The sequence below is a fragment of the Lepisma saccharinum genome, chromosome 4, assembly GCF_977018435.1.
Source record: "Lepisma saccharinum chromosome 4, izLepSacc3.1, whole genome shotgun sequence".
Lineage (NCBI taxonomy): Eukaryota > Metazoa > Arthropoda > Insecta > Zygentoma > Lepismatidae > Lepisma > Lepisma saccharinum.
This window is the reverse complement of record NC_139232.1, coordinates 106,289,435-106,311,083: the sequence shown is the minus strand read 5'-3', so window position 1 is coordinate 106,311,083 and position 21,649 is coordinate 106,289,435. Positions and strand designations below refer to the sequence as shown.

Sequence of the window (21,649 nt, the reverse complement as noted above, 5' to 3'; positions counted from 1 at the left end):
GGATAGCGGAGTGCAAAAAAAATATCCCCCCCCTTTCCCTATGAAAAAAATGTCAAGGCTAACCGCTTTGGGTTGGAAGGAGGGCAGAGGGGGAAGGGGATTCTGATTTTCTTAGCCACTTTTTGCTCCATTCGAACCTGACTGTGCGAACATTGAAACAAACGGAATGTCGCACGAAATGGTTTTTAATTACTGAGAAATGTCTCGATGGGAAAATGTCACGGTTTTGACTGTGAGCTTCTTATTACCAGTGGTTGTGACCAGTGGCGTACTCGTTCCAGCGACTACTCATCAATAGTGGTTGAGGCCCAGGGTGCAAAGTCGTTGAAGACTGGGGCAGTGGTGGGGCGGGGAGGTTTTTAATTTACACAAACATATATATTTAATATTTATATTGATGCGTTAATTTTTCATGTTTTTGGAAGGTGTGAGGCATTTTGCTACCATGTGTTGTCACGAAATGATGCGAAATGAACTGCAAAATGTGAAATCAACTCTTAAGCACGAAAGTCAGTTTTTTTTGTTTTTTTACCGATGCAACACTTTCTGAGGTCTGAATTATCCTGTGAGTTTTGAATATCACTAAAAATTGATTAATTTTGCTGTAAATATTTGTGAAGCAAAAATGGACTCCTTTACACAGGAATAAACTTAATATTCTTAAAACTATATAAATGTGTTATTAGAAGTGAAATATTAGTTTTGTGCGTTAATATGGATACTTTTTAAATCAAATTTACGTTTTTATTCACCATTTTAACACCGAAATGCCATTTTAGCTATGTACAGGTTTTTATTCCGCAATATGCCAAGTTTTTGTACCGAAATCTTCATGTTTTATTCACCATAAATATGTGGCTCTAGTTATCACATAAAAAGTAAATTACTATATATATATATTATAAACCATGTAATGGAATTGATTTGTTACTTTCATATAGGACCTCCGTGTATGAGATATTTATAAAGTAGCAAACAAATCCGCTTTACAACCGGTCAATAACGTCTATAAACTACAATATAGTTGCAATGGTTATTATGAAGAAGTGTTTGTCAAAATTGGTCCAAAAAAATCCACCAAGGCTACTTTGTGTCTAGGACCTGTTTGCAAAACGACATTGTCAAACTCTTTGTTGCGTAATGATCCTGTTCATCACAAACTGGTCGATTAAGGAAGACGTCTCGTTACTAATTCATTTTTTCAGCTTTCTATTATGTATACAGCTTGATTGCACGAAACTTGATTGACGCCGCAGAGCAAAACCCGTTGCACCTCATGAAGGGCGCCAACTTCCACATATGCAAATGTGAAAAATCAAAGAATCACAAAAAGTGGATTTAAGTGTCCAATTATGTGATACGAGAATTAAGTAAACGCCCGAAGCGAGTTGAAGCTTGACAAACTAGCCTCGTGTACTTTCGCAATACGAAATTCGCTCGGCCCAGCATGTTTTAGACGAGGATAATTTTATACGAGGTTCCTTCGAAAAGTTGTTCTTACGAAGGTCGAAGAATGATATCCAAGTACCGAGTGTAAGATTTTATTTCCTTTCACTGTAATTCTCGAAAAACTCGTTTAACCTCGATTATTGTTGGTTACAAATTACAGGTTTGATTTGTAAACTGTGCTCTTTGCTTGTTGAAATATAAAGGCAATTGCTTCAGTCAAGGGCCTCGAATTGGAGGGGGGAGAGGCAGCGAAATCATTGGAAACTGGTGGGAGGGAGAAAGATCTTCAAACACACGCACATACATAAATTATTATTGACATGCATATTTATAATATTATTAAATATAAAAGTAATTTATGTATGTATACACACATATAGTCAGATATTTATAAAGTAGCAAACTCATTTCTTTAATAACTGATTAAAGATGTGAATGAATTACAAAATATTTGGAACAGTTTAATTATGTATAGGTAGGGACATTGAATTTTCGCGATGCGCGAAATCGCGAAATGTGATAAAAAAGATGCAATTTTGAACATTCTGCACGTAACTACACCCCAATGATGAAATATGCATGAGTTTTATTCGCGAAGTAATGCGAAATGTGTGCTTTTCCACGAAATGAACGCTTTTTCGCGAAATAACCGTGAAATATCATCAAATCAAGTAGAAAACACGCAAAAACCGGCAATCGAGGTTGTGCGCGCAAACTGTCGATTTGTAACGAAACGTTTGCCTAAAGTTTCCTACCACTTGCAGCTGAAGAACGTTTTATCTTCGATCACATCAGGAAGACGCTGCAAATTGGGATTTTACAATTTCTTCTTTTTTTCAGTGCAATTACCATTGGCAGCGATTCGGGGTGGGGGGGGGGAGGCTGAGGGATCCCTGCACTATAGCCTCTAACTACTAAGCCTTGTCTAGCAAGAAAAGTAAACTATCCTTGCCCCACCGAATCGCCGCTACTGGCAATTACAGTTGAAATCTAAGTACTTGTGTATGTGTACAGTATATAAAAATGAAGTAGTTTATCAATTTATAGCTCTTTTGTATGTTGTTTCCTCTCATGATGAAAAAGTGTGTGCCAATTTATTTTTTTTCCACCGCTGGTATATACCGCTGATCTAACATTTTATTTACCGCTCTCCTCAGTTTTTATTTACCATAAATTTGTCTCCCTATGTATAAGCTTTTGTTTTGTTTTTGCTGTCTATTACTGTAAAGCAATTAGATTTCATAGTTACATTCGTCTTACATTGTTGTTTTACTTCTTTGTGCGTTTATTGTTATTGGTGTAGCTCTGTTAACGAGCTCTTGAAAAGAGAGAGAGAGCATAAAACTCTCACAATATATATATATATATATATTTGTCATATGAGGTATGTGAGTACAGTGCATTGTTTCTGCTAATCATTATTTCTCGTCTTGCAGGGAAAAATGGGAGAAGGTGAACGTGGAGTTCAACGACAACGGAACCATCACCTTCCAGCAGAAAAAATCGTTTTTCTTCGATCCCGAGATGTCGAACGGCTCCGAGGACGACGCGGTTGTCGTTCCAAACATCCCTATGTTGGTAAGAACATCTAATGTCCGTCTATCCATCTTATTTATTTGCGCTACCACCAAGTAAATATGGAATTAGTTTGGATATGCTTGAGAGGGTGACGAGAGCGTATATGGTCGATCTCCGTGGCGGAGTGGTTAGAACAGCAGACTATGACGTCAGGGGTTCCAGGTTCGAATTCTGGCCTGGGCGTTCTTTGTGAGTGACCCATCATCAATTTCATCATATTCACTCATCCTTATATTCGCGATTAACCAAAAATGGTAGAAAAGGAAGTAAACCAAATGAAGAGGGTGAATACAATGTTTTTTACCCTCCGTTGTGTGGAGTGGTCAGCGAAAGAAAGAAAGACGACAGATAGAGAAAATTAATGAGAGAGAGAGAGAGAGAGAGAGAGAGAGAGAGAGAGAGAGAGAGAGGGATGTAGATAAAGAAAGAAGGAACCATAGAGGAAACTTGGGATGAAGGGAAGAGAACGAACTATAGAAAGAAAGATAGAGAAGTAGAGAAAGAAAGAACGAAAGTGAGAAGAAGAAAGTAAGTTAGGATGAAACGGAGAGGAACGAACGAAAGAAAAAGAAAGAATTAATAACCTGATTAATTAATTAATTAATTAATTTTGTTTTATATTCTGCATCTTTCTACATTAAGGTTCGACTGGAACTTTGGCAGCCGAAGGGGCGAATTTTTAAAAATTTTCCTCTCCATTCGAAAAACCGCTGTGTTTTTACAAAATATGAAAAATTACATACGCTTTGAATTCCTTCTAGAGCACGAACCCGAAAACACCAGACAACAATTCATCGCCCGCGACAGTTGTGAGGCGTCAATAAAATAACAATATCCAAACAACCGCCGTTACTACAACGATACAAAAAGCTAGGAGGCAAAGCACACCAGCTGAAACTCCCAATCTACAGTATAAAAACCGCCAAGATGCAGAAAAAGAAATAGCATTGACGTGAATTTTCAAGTAGTTTGCTTTCACTGATATTCTCAAAAGTTTCGCGATTACGTAAGTCTATTAAAATTTTGATATCTAGACTACAGTGAAAGCAAACTACACGAAAATTCACGTCAATGCTCTAGAAGGAATTCCAAGCGTATGTAATTTTTCATATTTTGAAATATCCAAGAGGTTTTTCGAATGGAGAGGAAAATTTGAAAAAAAAAAAAATCGCCCATTCGGCTGCCAAACGTCCAGCTGAGCCGCAACAAAGAGTATGAATGATGATTAGATAAAATTGATGAGGGTACCCATTTTCAGTTCCGAGTATGGATACTCTATTTCCTGTTCCGGATTCGGGTTTTCAGTTCTTACTATCTTCAACCAGGTAACCTGCAACCGAAAATCTTTGCTCATTCCTGAAATCTACTGTGTAGAAAAAAGAACGTGCATGAAATAATTTCAAAACCCTCCTCTTTGTGTTAATTTACTTAACGCATTATGTTTCTACTTTACAGAGCGCCACTTCACAGAGTAAACATGCAGCAAGGTTCCTGCGTCTGGCCATGGCCTCCATCATGGATATCCTCAAGATTAAGCCCTTCGTGGAGGTTACCGTGGAGCAGTTGCTATGGGGATACGAAGATCCCTTGCTGAAACTTGCTAAGGACGTTGTTCCCAAGGAACAGAAGTTGCCATACGAGGAATTCGGTCTTCTCTACGGGGTTTGTACCTTTTAGCATGTGTTCCATCACATATGACGCATGTGCGGTAGCTGTAGGCGTATGCGCTTCTGTATGGTCTCTAGTTGGCTGAGTATGATGTAGAAGCGTTTTTAGTACAAACGCATGTCAAGAAACATATTTTGAATTCACATACACATACACATAATAGGTGGTATAAAGAACAGGGCCGACGAGTAGATCGTCTTCTTGACATCAAAATACTAACAACAAATCATAAATTAATATAAAGATGGCGATCACCCCCTTCACGTATAACATTAAGCGATCACCAGTTGAAATTTCTAAAACTAACAATATATTTTTCAGTAATACAAGGGTATATGGTGATCATCTCATTGATGTCCAGAATTAAATGATCGTCCCTTTCGGAACTTCTAAAACTAGCGATAAATACACCATTCACAAGAGAGTAATAGGCGATCACCCCTTTCATATCCAAAATTAAGCTCTCGCTTTTTGAAACTTCTAAAGCTAGAAACAAACTGCCAATTAACGCAAAACAAAATGACGATCACCTCCTTGACCTTTTGAAACTTCTAAAATAAGCTATAAATCGGCAATTAGTAGCAATTAATAGAAAAAGTAATTTGCGATTACCTCCTCACGTCTAAAAGTAAGCAATCGCCCTTTGAAACTTCTAAAATTAGCAATGAATCGTCAATTAGCAAAGGAGTAAATGACGGTCATTCGCCCTTGAGGTATAAAATGAAATGATCACCCCTGGAGACGACCTCTACCGACCGATACATCCTTGAACATAGCACCCTACAGCTAAAATAAAATCCGCTGTACAGGATAATGTCGTTGGTCTGTGAGACATAAACACACACATCCTGCTGTAGATAAACATATCTAAAACGTAGTAATTTAATATTTTCAGAGATCACTAGTTTACAGCAAACAGCAATTAGTTCCATGATTTTTTAATGTACTTTATTTCCAAACACTAGGCGGTAGCAGTGTTCTCAATAGTGATCAAGGTGTTCCCTCTTTGATTAAAGATGTGGCACTTTTGCAAATAGATATATAGAACAACCAATTTTGCAGATAGCATATGATCAGTGCACTTCAAAGGTGTTTATGCAAAGTTCCTCAAATTCTGAAGCTTGTTAATAGTATTTGTCAAGGACACTATTTTCCTTACAAGTTGTTAAATACATCTCCGTAAAACCAAGATATGAGATAAGATAAGAATTTGATTTTTACAACTTTGGTGCTTGTGTTTTGTTTTCTTTATGATGCAATGCATATAAAATTACTTACGTCGTTTTACTTAGAAATGTACTAAGAATATTGATACATCTTTAAATCTTACATTCCATAAAAAATCAAAGTTCGAAATGTTCCTCAAAACGACAGACTTTAAATCATAAAGATTTATTATGTCTGTCGTCACCGTTTTATACTTTTAACACAGTATATGCAGGGTAGCCCATAAATCAGTTGACGCTAGCAGGTACATTAATAATGCATTTTTGTCAACTGACTTATCGGACACTGTAGATTATTATTTATATACCTACTTACCGTAACTAGTAGGGTTCTCTGATACAAGGCATGCATATACATATAATCATTCCATTAGGTCATGATCATGCGTGTACCCAGACTTTCTTAGGGGGAAGGAGGCTAACTAATATTTTTCGAAGGGGATACAACAAAGGGCACGCAACTTTTCCCCAGAATGCTTTATTTTGAATTATCTGAAATGGGAATGGCATATTTTTTACTGACCACCTAAAAAATCATAGTGAACAGGATAAAATTATTCACTACTAGTTTTCCAGCAAGAGGCAAGTGACACCTTTGCCCATTACCCTCTCTGGATACGCTCATGGCCATGATGTTAATTTTAATACACCCATATAACCTCATCAACAAAAACAGACATGATATTAGTATGAGTTGTAAATATTGAAAATACATCCTGGTAGCGGCATGTTGAATGTGCATTGTGCAAATTAATATAGTTGTGGATGCATACAGTAGTTTATAGTAAGCTCATGTATAGTTAAATGTAGTGGCTTAGTGTAGTAACTGTTTGCAAGGGTAGTTGTAGTGGCTGTACATTGTGCCTAATTCACAGATGGAGGTCCTCATTACAAAATACCAGCTACCTCTGAAGGCTATGCAGCTGGTGCCAGGTGTGATATCAGAGATTTCAGATTTTATCTTTGGCAGAAAGAAAACCGCCATTTACAAGATTAGCCGAGAGAGAAAATCGCAGCAGCGTCGAAGCCGAGCAGCCTTTGGTATTTTCGGAAGGGTTTGTACAAAAGATATTCAACACCATCGAATCACAGGCACATTGTGTGTTGCACCGATCTTTAGTTCTGCACGGCACATCGAATATGCACCTCAGCTGCACAAAACCTTATATTTTTCGTACTTCAGCTCTGTACCCCTAACATTTTTCATAAAGGCCCAATTTTTGCTCATTTGGGTACTACATTTACCCCAAGACTAATAGAAGGAAAGGCTGGGGTCAGACACGCCTTTTTTCGCGACTGCCGCGGGTGTGACGTCATGGGCGGACAACCCCCTAGCTGAGTCTTTACCCCATACGGAAAGAAACGTGGAAAGGCTGATTTGTTTTGTTCTTTTCGCTCCTTTTTTCTTGTATTTCTGGATTGTTGGGTTCAGGGTGCAAAATCCTGGAGGGGACGATGTGGATTTAACCCCACAAATCCCCCCACCAAAAATTTCCCGGTGGAAAGAGTTTTTGTTATAACAATGAAAAGAAGTAGTGGGGTTTACGGTACGGACAGCACAACTTTTAAGTGTAGAAAAGGCGAGGCTATTTGATTGAACAATCAGATTTGCTTATACTTAAAACAAAGCCAAGAGAGGCCTATACCCCAATTCTTCAGGTGTGATATGCTCTGATTTTTAAGAAATTCTGAATTTCTAGTGTAGAAAAGGCGAGGGCTCAACAGATAGATTTACCCATACTTAAAACAATACCAAGAGGGGCCTATACCCCAATTCTTCCAGTGTGATATGCTCTTAATTTTAAGAATTTTGAATTCTAGTGTAGAAAGGGTGAAAGCCTCTCAGACAGATTTGCTTATACTTAAAATTATGCCAAGTTCCCATATGATCTTATTGCTTATAGTGTGTTTTTCTGTCAAAATCCCAGGAATTGAATTTTAGTGTAGCTCAGATTGATTCTGCCATGTATATTAATATAAAGCTTATAGTTACTGGGTTCTGAGGCCCAGTGGAGTGTGGTGCATAGCCCCATGGTTTTTATTGCCTTGCAATCAGGAGGCCTCTGGGTTTGAGTCCTGATAAAATGTGAAGCCTCTCCTGATGGCAAAATGTTAATATTGTTGCTTTGTAAGCAAAAGGCTCGGGTTTGAGTCCTGATAAAATGTAAAGCCTCTCCTGATGGCAAAATGTTAATATTGTTGTCTTGTAAACAAGGGGCTTTGGGTTCGAGTCCTGATAAAATATTTAAGATTGAAAACATGTGGCAAAATAATATGTCCACAAGTGAGATTTTGAGAATAGTTGATATACAACTCCCAGATCTGAAAACCTGGTAAAAAGTGTTTTACAATAATATATTGTACAAAAAACTGAATTTTCTTATTTTCTCATGTTTTATAACCACCTCCTCAATACAATAGGAGAAGAGCGGGTAAGCATAGTTAATTGTTTGCGTGCTTTGCCGGCACGCAAGAGACACGCTAGAAGGGAGCATTAATGATTTTTCTGTATGATTCACTGAAGGGGGGGCATTAATCTTTCTGTGCGTGTAACATGTCTGTAACAAGAAAAATGTAACAAAGATTATTGAGATAAAAACATATTTTCACACAGTGGCAATGAACTGTACCCCCCTCGTGCTAAAAGCAATTCTATTCTGATAATATGAGCCTAGGCAAAGACTTAGAAAATATTATGGCAGTTCAAAATCCAATTTTGTCTGCATAAGGGTCTCAGAACCCAGTAAAATGTGGGCATATTCCATTTGGAGACGTGTTAATATTGTGGCATTGTAATCAGAGGCTTTGGGTTCGAGTCCTGATATAAGATTGAAATATATGCAACTGCCCACACATAAGATATTCACTGCTAGCTGATAAACAGTTGAGGTTTGTATGTTGTACATCAGCAAAACTATCACCAAAACCTAGTTACTGCTGTTGTTTGGGTATAAAAGCACCAGCTCAGCCATTAACTGCTGAACCCAACTGATATTTTTATTAAGTATAAAGTTTGGAATTGAAGCCCAGAAAATCTTATATAATAAACAACAAGAAAAAATGCCAAAACAAAAATATTGCAATCAGTGTAATAAAAATATATCTAGTTCTCATTGGGCTAGGCATTGCCGTATTTGTAACTCTAGGAAATGCAGAAAGGCCATGAAAATATGTCCAAGATGCCATAAAATATTAAGCAAGGCATATTACAAATGGCATAAGTGTAATTCTTATGTACAGTCATCAGCATTGCCCCCGCAACCATCTACTTCTGGTCTGAAAAGAAAACACGAAGCACCTGTTAATGCTTCACCTGCAAAGCAGCCACGCTATGCACCCATACATAGCAGTTTTAATGCCCAACTTAGGGATTACCGGTTTGTATCAGAGCCAAGATGCGGCATTGAGAATTTCTTGAACAGTATAAATCCTAATCTCCAGGCAATTCTTAATGCACAAAATGGCTCTTATAAGCTCTCCCTCAAATTGTTTGTACAATATAAGAAGCCAAATGGCACAAAATTTACACAGCCCCACATAACAGAAACTGTACCTGTATATTCAAATGCAAATTCAGACACAATAATAGGCAATTTGATAGATCAATTAAATATCAAACACTCTGAATTTGCAGCAAAAGAGTCCGGATGGAGCCTATGCGGTTCATCACACAAGTTATATGTTCATATTTCTGAATTCAGCCCATTACAAGGATCTACATATTTACCATTACCTGCCAATATCAAAAACAAAAGAGCCGTGGTCAATATAAAAAACACCGACCAGAAATGCTTTTTGTGGTGTATATTAGCTGCTTTGTATCCAGTTTCAAGGAATCCTCAGAGAATAAGTTATTACAAACAGCATGAATATGATTTTGACGATGTAATGGAGGGTTTGGAATATCCAATGTCTATTCAGAATATTGACAAATTTGAAAAAAGGGCCAGGCACATCAATGGCAAACAATTATCTATTAATGTATTTATTTGTTCCACTGGCAATTGCCCGATAGCACCTCTCAGAATCAGTACACTTGATGATGAATCTGCTATTCCGATTGATCTGCTCTTAATTGAAGGAGATGATACATGCCATTACACTCTAATACATAATCTTGAAGCTTTAGTGAGAACACAACTAGACAAAACTCATACAATATTCAAGTTGTGCAGAAGATGCTTAACTGTATTTGATGGTCAGAAAATGGTGAAAGGGGTTCGTGAAGAGAGTGCAGAAATTGCTAAAAACAAGTTAATTGAGCATCTGAAATACTGTGGGAACCATAAACCTGTTCATATGGTGATGCCCAATCCAAGTGAAAATTGCAAATTCAAAAAATTTGAAGCCTTGTTGGAACACCCTGCATTTATTGTCTATGATTTCGAATCGAACCTCAAACCTATTGCATTCTGTAGCCCAGATCCAGAAGAATCTTCAAGTACACCATACCAGCAACATGAGCCTTCCAGCTTTTGTTTTGTGGTTATACGGGATGGTGTTGTTATTAAAGAATATTCATACATGGGACCAAATGCCATCAAAGAATTTGCACATAGAATAGAAAATGTGTGCCGTGACATAGCATCTAATATTTTGTTGAAATCAAAACCTATGTTGCCTTTAACAGAGGAACAGATTGAGGATTTCAACAATGCAGAAAAATGCCCGGTATGTGATTCTGAATTTTCAGATACAAATATCAAGGTACATCACCATTCTCATACAGATGGTCGATATAAACAGGCCCTGTGTAATAGCTGTAATATTAAGATCAAGAGACCAAGATTTATCCCCATATTTTGCCATGGAGCATCCAATTATGATTTCCATCATCTGATCAGGTACGAGGGGTTTGAGAAGCAGAATTTAAATATTTTAGCTGAAAATGATGAAAAATATATATCTATTAGCAAGATAATTAAAGTTGATGGTGTTTCTATTCAATTAAGATTTCTTGATTCTTACAGATTTTTATCGGCTGGCCTGGCTATACTGGCCTCTCAATTATCTGATGATGACTTGAAAATCACACGTGCCTTGTTTCCAGATCAGGACCTGAAATTAATTAGGCGGAAGGGTGTATATCCATATGACTATGTCTCAGATTTTTCTAAATTTGATGAGTGTTCCCTGCCACCACAAGAAGCATTTTACAGCAAAATCAGAGCATCTGGAATTACTGATGAAGATTATCACCATGCCAAATTGATGTGGAACAGTTTTAAATGCAAGACATTTGGTGATTATCACATGGCTTATTTGAAACTTGATGTTACTCTCTCAACTGATATATTGCAAACATTCAGAAAATCTTCAATGCAAAATTATGGACTGGACCCAGTGTATTTTTACAGTGCCCCTGGTCTAGCATGGGCTGCAACGTTTTTGAATACCAAAATGCAATTGGATCTGATCCACGATCAAGATAAGTATCTGTTTATGGAGGAATGTATAAGAGGAGGGATGGTGCAATGTTCCCAGAGATATGCCAGAGCAAATAACAAGCATATGCCTGATTATGATCCAGCACGGCCATCAAATTATATACTTTATGTGGATGCAAACAACCTCTATGGTCACGCCATGATGCAAAAACTGCCATATGCAGAGCTTGAGTGGGTTGAAGATTTCAAAATTGAAGATCTTCAGGACTTTGATGACCGTGAACATGGCCTCTTCTTAGAGACTGATCTGATAATTCCAGATCATTTGCACAACAAATTTTCTGATCTGCCCCCAATTCCCGAGGTTAGGTGCTCACCTGGCTCTAAACAGAAGAAGCTCATGATGACCCTGGAGCCGAAACAGGGATATGTCATATATTACAAAAACCTCCAGTTCCTGATGAAACATGGTGTTCAAGTGACCAAAGTTGGCAAAGTTTTGAGGTTCAGGCACTCAGAATGGTTGAAACCATACATTGACACAAATACAGAGCTTCGAACATCTGCAAAGAGCCAATTTGATAAGAGCTTGTTTAAATTGATGGTGAATTCAGTGTATGGCAAAACAATTGAAAATGTCAGAAAACATACCGATGTTAAAATAATTACTGACCCCAGCCGGAGCAAAAAATTGGTTGCAAAGCCTAATTTCAATTACAGAAGAATTTATGATGAGCACATGGCACTTTTCAACATGATGAAAACAAAGATTAAGTTTGATAAACCTATTTATGAAGGGGCTGCAATATTGGAATCGTCCAAATTACATATGTTAACATTGTATTATGATGTGCTGAAACCTTTTTATAAGGATCGTGTAAAATTATTGTACATGGACACGGATAGTTTTATTCTTGATATTCAAACAGAAGATGTTTATCAAGATATGTCACAGCCTGAATTGTTTCAATACTTTGATACCAGTGAACATACAAGAATTCAACCCCACAACAAAAAGGTGCCTGGCAAGTTAAAAGATGAGACACTTGGTGATGTTATTGTGGAATTTGCTGGGTTAAGTGCCAAGGTGTACAGTTTTAAAACATGTAGTGCTGTTGTCAAAAAGGCCAAGGGCATTGGCAGAGTTACTGTGGAAAAAGATCTTGAATTTGAAGATTATAAAAATTGCATCAAATCCCAGAATTCAATCAGAACATCAGAAAATAGAATTCAGAGTGAGAATCACTTGCTGACTAGCAATATTGTAACAAAAGTGGCTCTGGACCCACATGATGATAAGAGATGCATTTTATCATGTGGCATACATACTCTACCATGGGGGCATTGTGATTTGAAAAATGGAAAAAAATGCCCAATTACAGAGCATGATTTGAAATAAATAAACATGCCTATGAACTTATTTGGGTTCAAAAAACAGGCTATTATGGACCTGCCGACACCACAACCCTCTCCTGATTTACAATCTGTAATGTCTAAACTGAGTGGCTTGTTAATTATTCATCTGAACAGCATATTTACAGATAATGATGAAGAAACAGGCAAAACATTGTACATATTTAACAATAATTTAAATCATTACCAATTACCTGTAGGTGGGCAATTGCAATTTATTACAACCCCTGAGGGTGATGTTAAAATTTCAGTAGGGAGAAATATTTATAGAATTAAGCACTCAAACATGATTTCTGGCACTGTATATACTGTTTCTGCTGGTGACTGCTTATATATTGAGGTCCCTGGATCTTATGACAAGCTTATACCCTTTTTTATAGAATTAAGAATCAGATACTCTATAATAAATAACCACTAAAAGAAAATGCCTAATGATATATTTGGCCATACAAGACATGAAGATCACAGTGATGAGATTCTGATGCTTGATGTCAGAGTCAAGAAATTAAGAAGTGATTTACAAGCTTTACAAACCACACTCAATGCCAGTCTTCAACTAGAAATTACAAATTTACAATCACAATGCATGGACCCTCTTCTTAAAATTGATTCTGAACTCAAATTGCTGCTTCAAAAATATACTGATCTGGCAACATTAGATAATTTTCAAAGTTTAGAAGAGGCTGTAGCAGCTCTTCAAGCCAAATTTAAGACCCAGGCTAACAACTCTGAGCAATTGAAACAACAATTGGAAGAGCAGATAAATAATGTCCAGACACAGCTCCAAACAATTGTCAAAAGCATAAAATCACAAGAAGATTTTGATCTAGTGATTTCCACTCTGAAAGAACAGATTCAGTCACTCCAGATACCTAATCTGGATCCTCTGCACAATGCCATAGCCGAGGTTAAAGAAAAAATTGAAACACTTGAAAATTTTATGAACAACTTGCCATCTTCTGATGCTTTGAATGCAATAACTCGGAGTGTAGCAAATATTAAGCTGCAACTTGAAACATATGAAGATTTTGGAAAAATTCAAAGTACCATAACCCATCTTGAAGGTACAATAGCAGCAGTGCAAAGTGATTTGGCAAATGTACAAGAATCCCGCCTGCCTGGGATTGTAGATACCCTTGTTAGTGTCCAGCAACAGATCACAAAACTTGAAAACCTCAACACTGAATCTGAACTATCACATTTTCATCACTTGATCGATGATATTCAAACAAAGCTTGAAATTTTACAACAATCCACACCCTCTCAGGCAGATATAGCCCTGCTCCAAAATGCTATGCAAAATGTGGCTGATGCATCTGAATTAAATAATGTGAAATTGGCACTTGAATCTTTGCAAAATACAGTATCAAATCTTCCTACATCACAGGAACTTAAAAATATTAAGAGGGCAGTGAATAGGATATTGAAATCAGAAGATATCAAGAATATCCAAGCAGAGATCAAACATCTCACTGAGACAGTGTCCACTCTACCAACTAATCAACATATTAATGAACTGCATGCCCTGTTTGAGGATATCAGAAGACAGGTCCATGATCTTACTGCTCAAAATTCAAAATTGGCAGTTGTTGAAAATTTGCAACAAATTGTAGCTAATATCAAGCAACAGCTAGGAACCATGGAATCCAATCAAGCAAATGCTCTGTCTGTTTTTGCCACCCAGCTTCAAGAGATTGTGCAACAATACAAGAAACTTATTGTGGACATAAAAATCAAGCCAGGCCACGATGATGTTGTTAGGACCATCAATGAGCACCTTGAATCTGTAACAAGCAGATTGCTTACAGCAGAAAAGGAAATAACAGGCATAATCGAGAATCCAAAACATTCAGTAATTCTTGAATTGTACAGCATCCCCAACAAAGAATATGATTCACCATTTACACCAGGTGGCAAAATATATATGCTGTCCCCTGCACAATTTTATTACCAGTTTTTTGTTGGGGGCACACTGAGACCAATCAAGATCAAATATTGGCATCAGCCACAGGCACACCACTACCCTACCTTATCAATAACAAATGCTGACAACAAACCGAAAATCACCAGTGTAGAGTTAGAGGATTTTACAGACCCCAATACATTAGAAACAGCCTATGCTGAAGATGATGGATCTCTGGAATTTAAAATACAAATAGGGGACAAATTATATTTAGAAAATCCTGCAGTATCAGCTGCTGAACACCCTATAGTTGCAATATTCCTGTTTACATATTATGTCTAGACAAATTATAGTTGATGAATTACACAGACAGGCCCGACATAATTATAAGAGACTCCCAGTAGTCACAAAAGGCATAGATGATTTATGGCAGAGCGACTTGATTGAAATGGCAACTGGGCAGTTGAAAAACCTAGACAAAATCAACAAGGGCTACAAGTATCTACTCACTGTAATAGACACATTTTCAAAATTTGCCTGGGCTGTGCCACTCAAATCCAAGACTGGAACATGTGTTACAGAAGCCTTCAGGACAATCATCAATCATTCAGGAAGATCACCGCGCTATTTGCAAACAGATAATGGCAAAGAATTTTATAATTCAGTGTTTCAACAATTTATTAAAAGCCAGGCAATAAAACATTATTCGAGTTACAGTGACCTCAAAGCCTCAATTGTAGAGAGATTCAACAGAACCTTAAAAAATCTTATGTATAAACAATTTACACTGCAGGGTAATTATAAATGGCTTACAATCCTTCCAGAACTTCTACATAAATATAACAACTCGGTCCATTCCACAATCAACATGAAACCCTCTGAAGTAACTTCATCTGATGAGCAAAAATTGATCAGCACTGTTTATTATCCTAGATACCAGCCAACAACAAGAAGGGCCAAATTCAGGGTGGGTGATCAAGTAAGAATCAGCAAATATAAGCACTTATTCAAGAGAGGCTTTACAAGAAACTGGAGTACCGAATTATTTACAGTAGTTCAAGTTAAACCTGGGACCCTTAACACATATATAATAAAAGATCACCGAGGAGAAATTCTCAAAGGCAGGTTCTATGAACAAGAGCTCAGCAAAACTAAACAGCCTGACACATATCTCATAGAAAAAATTATCCGCAGAAAAGGCAACAAGTTACTTGTCAAATGGCTGGGTCATCCAGAAAACAGCTGGATCGATGCAGACAAAATAATAATATGAGCACCTGGGATGTTATAAAAAGGCTGCCAGAACCTGAACAACAGAATAAGATAAATGGAGTGCTGCTGCCTGATAATATTAGGTGTCTTATTGTTGGGCCATCTGCATGTGGTAAAACTACACTAATGGTTGATAATTTTTTATTGGCACCCAACTGGTTAGACTGGAAAAACAGGCACTTGTATGTTTTCTCTAAGAGCTTGGAACAATTAAAATATCAGCAGCTGATGAAGCTATATGATGGATTGGATATTGCTACTTTTGAACCAGATGTTAAGCCACTTCATGAATGTCTCGATAATTCTGTTGTTGTGTTTGATGACATTATACTGGATAATCAAAACAAGGTTAGAAATTTCTTTACACAGGGGCGGCACAAAAACATTGATTGCTTCTACCTGGCACAGACTTTTTCTAAAATTCCGAAGCAGCTGATCCGAGACAACAGCAATTTTATATGCGTGTTTCATCAAGATCATACCAACCTCAAACACATACACGATGAATATGTAGGTGGGGACTTGAGCTACAATGATTTTTCCAAGTTTTGCAGCAGGTGCTGGAGCCAGGACAGTTATGGGTTTGTCACAATTGATATGACAAGAACACCTAATAGTGGCAAATACAGGAATAAAATCAACGATTTTCTAGACGTTGAAACATATATAAACAACCATGAAACGACCAATCATTGATGATCTTAAGTTAAGAGATTATCTTGTAAAAAGATTTAAGGGATGGAAATCAGAGAACCGGGGAATTTATGAAAAACACAAACAAACAGAACAGCCTGTAATTGATGCTATTAATAATTTAGGTAAGAATATCAAAACTGTTACAGAGCAAAATCAAGATTTGATCACAGAGCTTGTACCTGTAGCTGCAAGGAACATATTAGATTATCCATTCACCCCACTTTCCAGTATTCATACACCTAGTCCTGTTGCTCCTCGAAGAATTGAAGCTAGTCAAGATCCTATTGAATTGGGTCTTCTTGCTCAAAAATATTTAACCACACCTAAAGACAACAAAGATGAGGTGTTTGGCTTATATGCTGACACAGAGCTTGACGGCAGCATCATTCATAGAATTGGCAATTTCAGAGTAACATTTATGGGGGATGATATAATTGTTTATTCAGAATCTCGTCTCGGAGAAAAAGGTGCTTTTGTTAAGTACACCGGCACACCTGGGTTGTGGGAACTGATGACTAGGAAAAGGCCTGGCAGCTATACAGATCAAGATTATGAGGATTACAAAGAAATATTAATAAAATCAGATGCTCTATACCAGAACAATGATCCCACACAAAAAAGAGTCAAGTCTAGCAGTGGGGCAAAATACAATAATTTAATCAAACCCATATGGTCGCAGATCAAGACTGGCAGTGGAATCAAACAATACAACACCCTGCCCAAAGAATTTGTGTGGGTTGATGATGTCAGGAAACTTGTGGATAGGTTATTGGTGATAGCTGGGGAGGAAAATGCTGGCAACCACAATTTTTACAATGAAAAGGTTGGAATTATGGACATGATAAGCACCAAATTATCTAATTTTATAGTGAATGACCCTAAGGGGATTGGATATCTCATAAAAATTATTAATACTCTACCACCTAAATTTTGGAATATTTCTGAGGGTCGGGGCCTGGTTAATGACATTATAAACAAGCTGCCATTTGAACTACACATTCCAGGCTATCAGTATTGTGGTCCCGGGACAAAATTGGATCATAGATTAAACAGAGGGGACCCTGGTGTTAATCCCCTAGATGCTGCTTGTAAAGACCATGACATAGCATACAACACACATACTGATCTTGACAAGAGACATGTTGCAGACAAGAAATTAGAAGAGGCTGCATTTGGTAGATTTGTAAGCAAAGATGCTTCTTTAAGTGAGAGAATATCAGCATTGGGAACCACCATAGCTATGAGTACCAAACAAAAACTGGGGTGGGGGTTGTAAATAATAAACCTACAATGAAGGCCAAGGGTGTTATGTATCAGATACCTTATGCAGGTCTCAAATCTCTTAAAACTATTGATAGTCTTTTGACCAAAAAGCAGCGCAAGAAAAAAAGCTCTTGTCTTGCAAAGGGACATGGTATGAAATTGTTGCTTAGTACCCCCCAATTAAAAAAATTACAGCAATCAAGAAAAAAATTGCATACAGGGGGTTTCATATTTACTATCCCTGCCATCTTAGCTGCTCTCGGGGCTGTTGGGAGCTTGGCTGGGGGATCAGCTGCCATAGCAAAAACAGTAATAGATGCCAAGAAAAATAGGGCAGAATTAGATGAGCAGAGGCGCCATAACCTGGCCATGGAGAAAAAGGGCAAAGGTGTTAAGAGAGCCATGAATAAGTTTAAAAAAAACAAGAGCCGCTTACAAACCAAGATATTGAAGCTTTAATCAAGCCACTGGGCATCAAACATTTTAGGGGTGTGTACATGTCTGATTCTTTACCAGAGCAACCACTCAACAAAGAGTGTGGCATTGTTAATTTGGATGAGTACAAAAATCAGGGCACTCACTGGATCTGTTATCTTAAATATTTAAAAAATGAGGCATTTGTGTTTGATTCATTTGGAGGTGTTCCACCTGAAAATTTAATAAAATACCTAAAATCAGCTAATCTTTATTACAATAATGCCCGTCTTCAAAACTTCAAAGATGTTAATTGCGGACATTTGTGTTTATCTGTTCTTAGATATATGTCTCAAATAAATAAACCATCAATTGAAAATTTTCAAAAGGCCTTGTGGTATTTAAAACATCATGGGGGTATTCCATCTCACCAGCCAAAATTCAATATTGAAACTCAAATTGCATGATGACATTGTGTATCCCAAAACAATAGCTCTCAGAGCATTTTACGGCATGTACCTGATCCCTAATATTACACACCACAACAACACAATTGCAGTAGGGGATCAAAAAATTGTCATCACTCCAGGGCAGTATAATCTGTCAACTCTAAATGCTCACTTACCCAGAGGTATAGTATTAACTCAAAATTCTGTCACTCACAGAGTAGAGATTGTATCTGCTACAGAAACAGTGGATCTGGGTACTATAGGAGAGCTGTTAGGCTTTGAGAACAACACAAAACTTGAAGCAGCCATCAAACACACTGCTATGAATATACCCAAATTCTTAGCCATAGAGACTCTGAATATTCACTGTAATGTGGCGGAGGGTATGATCACCAAATCAAATGGCATAGGCACTCACAAACAAACTGGCATCATTGCAACATTCAAGCCTAATTCCGAATTTATGGAGCCCATCATCTACAATCCATCCCCAACATTATATTTTCCTGTGTGTCATAATAGAATAGATTACATTGAATTGATGGTCACTAATGAAAAAGAAGAATTAGTTGATTTTGCTGGAGCCACAACAACTGCTATCATAGAGATTAATATTTAAATAAAAATACATACAATGGAAAATATTGAGAGTTATGAGCTACAATCATTCCCTCCAAACAGGAGGACATTTGCAAATTTAAATCAGCCCAACACAGAGATTGAGGTTGATCTTGATGTAGGGGATGGATTTATACACCCTCACAGAGCAGATCTATACATCAAATTTGATGTTGTAAAGCTCGATGGAACAGATTATCCGGCAAATTCAAATATAAGACTTGTAGACAATTTTGTACCGCATCTGTTCTCTGAAATTGAGATCAGAAAGCATGGCGTTGTTATAAACAGAATAGATTATCCCGGCATTACCTCCACAGCTTTGGCCACTCTAAAATTATCCAAAACCGAGGCTTCATACTACAGAATCGGTGGATTTGAAGCTGGTGATAAGATATTAACCAAGAGCCACACTGTACTGTTCCCCATGCGCCTATTGCCAGGATTCTTCTCGGATTACAAAGAAATTATGTGGAAGGGCGGGTTAAGAATTACATTTAGAAGAGCTGCAAATGATAATAATGCATTGATGAGGTACAGTACATTAAATCCTACAGGGGAAGCTTTGCCTAATACCTTACCTGATGCAGGCAAGTGCATTATTCAGACTATGGAGCTAAGAATCCCTGTTGTTGAGTATGAGGCCAGTTACGCTCTTAAATACAAAGCTGATATAGTAAAAAATCCACAGATTCCTCTGCAATTTTACACATATCAATGCGTACAGAAGCCCGCATCTGGCACATATTATGAATTTGATGCCACAAATTCATTCTCCAGTATTCAATACGACATGCCTGATTTCGTGGTGGTACTGTTTCAGACCGGAAGACACAATAATCAGGAAAAAAATTCAAGTAGATTTGATAACTGCAACATCAAGAACATTTATCTTAAAAATGGCAGAAATGAGGTATTTCCTAGAGAAAATTATAATTTAGACATGTCCAAGGATGATTTTCTTAAATTATATGAAGCTTTTTCGGCATTCAAAAGGGTCACTACTGGCAATACTGACCTGTACTACACACCAGATGAATTCAAAACACAGAGACCCATGTTTGTAATTAACACTTCAAAAAGGAAACAAGTTGTGGTTAATGACAGGACAAACATTAAAATTATCTGTGAATTTCACGAGGCTTTACCTGAAGACACAATATGCAGTGTTATTCTCATCGGTGAAAAATCATATATTTATGATGTGAGAAATGAGAGAGTCACAGAGCAGTTCTAGAAGCACGATTCAAACACAGAGGCCCTTGATTACAAAACAATAATACCAACACTTTGCTGTCAGAGAGGCCCCAGACACTCTACCAGCTTTGAAACCTCAACTGTATTATCAGCTAGCAGTGAATATCTTATGTGTGGGCAGTTGTATGTATTTCAATCTTATTCAGGACTCGAACCCAAAGCCCCTGATTACAATGCAGCAATATTAACACTTCTCAATATGGAATATGCCCACATTTTACTGGGTTCTGAGACCCTTATGCAGACAAAATTGGATTTTGAACTGCCATAATATTTTCTAAGTCTTTGCCTAGGCTCATATTATCAGAATAGAATTGCTTTTAGCACGAGGGGGGTACAGTTCATTGCCACTGTGTGAAAATATGTTTTTATCTCAATAATCTTTGTTACATTTTCCTTGTTACAGACATGTTACACGCACAGAAAGATTAATGCCCCCCCTTCAGTGAATCATACAGAAAAATCATTAATGCTCCCTTCTAGCGTGTCTCTTGCGTGCCAGCAAAGCACGCAAACAATTAACTATGCTTACCCGCTCTTCTCCTATTGTATTGAGGAGGTGGTTATAAAACATGAGAAAATAAGAAAATTCAGTTTTTTGTACAATATATTATTGTAAAACACTTTTTACCAGGTTTTCAGATCTGGGAGTTGTATATCAACTATTCTCAAAATCTCACTTGTGGACATATTATTTTGCCACATGTTTTCAATCTTAAATATTTTATCAGGACTCGAACCCAAAGCCCCTTGTTTACAAGACAACAATATTAACATTTTGCCATCAGGAGAGGCTTTACATTTTATCAGGACTCAAACCCGAGCCTTTTGCTTACAAAGCAACAATATTAACATTTTGCCATCAGGAGAGGCTTCACATTTTATCAGGACTCAAACCCAGAGGCCTCCTGATTGCAAGGCAATAAAAACCATGGGGCTATGCACCACACTCCACTGGGCCTCAGAACCCAGTAACTATAAGCTTTATATTAATATACATGGCAGAATCAATCTGAGCTACACTAAAATTCAATTCCTGGGATTTTGACAGAAAAA

The 21,649-nt window shown here is 37.4% G+C and overlaps 1 protein-coding gene across 2 annotated transcripts in view; it reads left to right on the top strand.

Moving 5' to 3' along the window:
* Positions 1-21,649, top strand: part of emp (epithelial membrane protein) — a 197,703-nt gene that overhangs the window by 162,286 nt on the left and 13,768 nt on the right. For both annotated transcript variants that reach the window (XM_083121032.1, XM_083121031.1), the window contains exons 4-5: positions 2,886-3,027; positions 4,483-4,689. In XM_083121032.1, coding sequence (XP_082977158.1) covers positions 2,886-3,027; positions 4,483-4,689 — 349 coding nt within the window. The remainder of the gene's footprint in view (positions 1-2,885; positions 3,028-4,482; positions 4,690-21,649) is intronic.